Source organism: Microcebus murinus, chromosome 9 (genome assembly GCF_040939455.1).
Source record: "Microcebus murinus isolate Inina chromosome 9, M.murinus_Inina_mat1.0, whole genome shotgun sequence".
NCBI lineage: Eukaryota > Metazoa > Chordata > Mammalia > Primates > Cheirogaleidae > Microcebus > Microcebus murinus.
In genome coordinates, this window is record NC_134112.1 from 91,706,965 (window position 1) to 91,711,322 (window position 4,358).

At 37.6% G+C, this 4,358-nt stretch overlaps 1 protein-coding gene across 1 annotated transcript; it reads left to right on the forward strand.

Moving 5' to 3' along the window:
• Positions 1-1,059, forward strand: LOC105873263 (olfactory receptor 9A1-like). Its single transcript, XM_012768047.2, has one exon. The coding sequence runs from the start codon at positions 115-117 to the stop codon at positions 1,057-1,059; it is 945 nt and encodes a 314-aa protein (XP_012623501.2). The 5' UTR covers positions 1-114.
• The last annotated feature ends 3,299 nt before the right edge of the window (positions 1,060-4,358 follow it).

Here is a 4,358-nt window from a genome sequence, read left to right on the forward strand (position 1 = left end):
CAGAAAAAAGATTTTTTCTACCTGGAGTAGTTTCTATTTCTGTTGAGATCAGGAGAACTGTTATCTCCCTTTTGTTTTCTAGATTTCACAGGGAACAAGTGTGCGTAGAACTAAATGTTGGGGAATTCCTCTAGTGCCACTGAATTTTTTATCCTAGGTTTCCCTTGCTCTCAACAAGTACGCCATATCCTTTTTGCTACCTTTTTCTTCTTGTATTCAGTGACAATGATGGGAAACACAGTCATTATCCTTGCCGTCTGTGTTGATAAACGCCTGCATTCCCCCATGTACTTCTTCCTTGGCCACCTGTCTGTCCTGGAGATCCTGATCATATCTGTTGCTGTCCCGTTTATGCTCTGGGGGTTGCTACTTTCAGGGACTCAGACAATATCTTTGAGTGCATGTGCTGCACAAGTATACTTGTACCTTTCTTTGGGTACCTCAGAATTAGCATTAATGGGAGCGATGGCTGTGGACCGTTATGTGGCTGTCTGCAACCCTTTGAGGTACAACATCATTATGAACAGCCACACCTGCATCTGGGTGGTAGTTGTGTCATGGGTGTTTGGGTTCTTTTCTGAAATCTGGCCAGTCTATGCCACATTTCAGCTTACATTCTGCAAATCAAATGTGTTAGATCATTTTTACTGTGACCGAGGACAATTGCTCAAGCTATCCTGTGATGACACTGTTTTCACAGAGTTTATTCTATTTTTAATGGCTGTTGTCATTGTCATTGGTTCTTTGATCCCTGCAATTGTCTCCTACACCTACATCATCTCCACCATCCTCAAGATCCCCTCAGCCTCTGGCTGGAAGAAAGCCTTTTCCACTTGTGCCTCCCACTTCACCTATGTCGTGATCCTCTATGGCAGCTGCTTGTTCCTGTATGTGAAACCCAAGCAAACACAGGCAGCTGAGTACAACAGGGTGGCATCACTACTGCTTTTAGTGGTGACTCTTTTTCTGAACCCTTTTATCTTCACCCTCCGCAATGACAAATTCATACAGGCCTTTGGAGATGGCATGAAACGCTGCTATCAACTCCTCAAGGATTAGGTCTGTCCTGTGGACAATCCTCATCGCCAATTTGAGTAATCTGAAGGTACTAATTCAAATCTGAAATAATCATTGTTATCATCATATATCTGCGGTTCACCAGGGAATTTTTAGGTACTGACCATGCTTTAATTTGTAATTGAATGCTTCGTGTATGGGATATCACTTTATTATATTTTAATTAATATTATATTTATGTGGCCTCTGTAGTTATAATATATGTCACAAAAGATATGTGACTAATGTAAATATCCAAAACTGTGTGATTTTTAGGCCTCTATGACTTATGAATGTGAAAAGTGAAGTGTGATTTATTATCTTATGGCTGATGTAAATGTCTGATTCTCCATGTCAGGATCATCGTCCTCTAGATTGCCATGTGTTTTCATGGTGTCTTGTGTGAAGCTCGTTTTGCTTCTCTGAGTGATCCCAGGTCCCATCTTAGGGCTCCACTTTTCTTTTTGGGTCCTGCCTTCAGTGTTTAACTGGCACTATCTCCCTGTGATCTTTTTGACTAGCATTTGTGAGAGTGCACTCACTGCATCAACCTGACTCCTTGGCAATCTTAGGCTGGATGTGTGTTACTACAGGTGTGCCTGTAATTGGTGAACTTTCCAGGCATGGAAGAATTATCTTGGAAAGAGGCATTTTCCTATCTCACTTTACTCATCTTATCAGGCCAGCCCCCAGTGTGGGACAGGAATGGAGCTGTGTTCTGGGAGCTAATGTGACAATGGAGAGCGGGCCTTGCTGTGTTTTTGGACTGAGGAGTAGTTAGTGAAGAGAGAATAGAGGGAAAGGCAGCCTATGGCCCCTCTCCCTGCACCTTTCACATTCTTTAATCTTGACATGATGCATTCCCCCTTACTGCTCCCTTAGCTGCTGCCTGCCCCTGCCCAGTTTGTTTCTTGATTCCTTTTTGTGTCTTTCTGTGATTACAAGATGCATTTCTGTGTTTTCTTCCCCCTCCATTCCCTCACTAAGACAAATTTTACTAAGCTGCCTTCCAGCTCTGCACTAAGCTCCCTCAGTCCACATGTCTCAGTTCTTGTAGTGCTCCATCCTCACCCCTGTTCCTCTCATACCCACTATTCTCAATTAATATTTCTATGTTGGCTGACAGAGGTTCACAGATTTTTTTCTGCTTCATCGTACAAGTAATTACAGAAGTTTAGTGACAACCTAAACTTTGATGAACATCAAAAGGTGAATGCTTATATAATTTGTTAGTCTTTCTTTCAGTTGACTGTTACACAACTGGATGAAGGATGAGGCAGTTTTCTGTGTCATTAAAAGAACAGTCTCCAAAATATACTGTTGAGTAAGAAAAGCAGAGATTCAAAAATTTTGTTTGTTATCTTTTTGTACAAAAAGTGAAACTTATTTCATATCTATATTTGTATACATCTGCAAAAAGAAAATCTTGGATGGAGCACATGAAATTGGTTATTTGGGTGATGTGGTAGTGTTAATGAGACTCCTGGGTATACTGATGGGGAGACTCTGTATTGTATAGGTCTTTATATTGCTTTTAATTCAAATTCATAAAAATGTCTTACCTTCTCAAAACTAAAGAAATCATCCTCCTTCTAATTAGAAGAAAATGTTTGAAAATCTCATCTGATAAAGAACTTGTATTCAGTATATATATATATATATATATATATATATATATGAAAATTCAACAATAAAAAACAAGCAGCTCAATAAAAAATATGTGGTAAAGATCTGAACAGTTGCATCATACAGAAGATATAAGGTTGTCAAGTTAGCATATGGAAAGAATGATTAATATCATTCATCATTAGGAAATACAAATAAAAGCAACAATAACATACCATTATAATTTAATTAGAATAGCTAAAATAATAAAACTGACAATTCCAAATTCTGGGGAGGATGAAAATGACCAGGAACTCTCATTTTTAGCTGCTTGAGATGCAAAATTTTAAAGCCACTTTGTAAGGCAATTTGGGTATTTCTTATCAAGTTAATCATGGACTTTGCATACAACCCAGCAATTGTGCTCACTAGGAATTTACCCAAGTGAAGTGGAAATTTACATCCACACAAAATCTGCATATGAACATTTGAATATTTCTAGAACCTTTCTTCATAATTGCCAACAACTGGGAGCAATCAAAATGCCCTGAAATCCAGTAGACATACGGATAAACAAATTGTGATCCATCCATAGAGTGAATACTATTTAGTGATAAAAAGGAATGAGCTAATAATTCACATAACAAAATGGATGGATCTCAAATACATTTTTCTAAGTGAAGAAAGCCATAGCAAAAGGCTACATAGTATATGCTTCAATTCTTATGACATTCTGTAACAAAGGAGAAACTAATAGAGACAGAAGAAATAAGTAACCACTTTATCTCATTGTATTAAGTATGGGGGCAGTAGTTGACCAGGGAAGTATAAGGGATTTTTGGGTGATGGAACTAATCTGTATGACGATGGTAGATACATTATGTATTTGTCAAACTCATAGAAACTTATAGCACAAAAATGAACTTTAATGTATGCAAATTTTAATATCAAAGAAGAGGTTCAGAGATCTTCAAATAATCTGCATTCTGTGACAAAAGAACCTATGTAATTTCCTTGACTCGGATGAGAGAAAAATCAACTTAAGTAACTTGAGTAACTTAACAAAGTGTTTTGACTGAAAACTATAAGGTTAAAAGAAAAAGAACTATTCATAATCACTGTACCTTCACTGTTAAAGATGTTTCTTATGGAGAAAAATGTTAAAAATTTTGAAATTGCTGTACGTGTATATTGGGGTTGGCCAAGTCAAGAAAGGATGGTGGATAGGGAGATCCTGGTTTCTCACTAAGAAGGTAGAAGCAACAGAGATGGAGGACGAGAAGGGTAGAATGCAATATGTGCTGCTGGATTAGACATCAGCCTGTGCTCATGTTTAGCTTAATATAAATACAGATGGATAGATATAGAAATAATTACAGATATATGTGTATTTGAGTTAATATTTATACACATATTTTCTATCTCTGTCTGCTGAGAGGGCCTAGAAGCAGTAACTACTTCTATACCTTGTATTGGATTCTTGTTTTGTAATTACATTGTTCAGTAACATCAATCTGGGCTCATTGGAGCTGACCAACTTCTGAGTAAGAAATATCAAGATAAGGCTAGAATATTTTGTAATGCCAAAAAGTATGGAAATACTCTAAAAAACAAAAGGATGTGACATGTCAAAGTGTGGTAGGACCCAGTCTGAAATAGCCTCTGTCTTAGTTCCTTTGGGCTGGTATAACAGAATA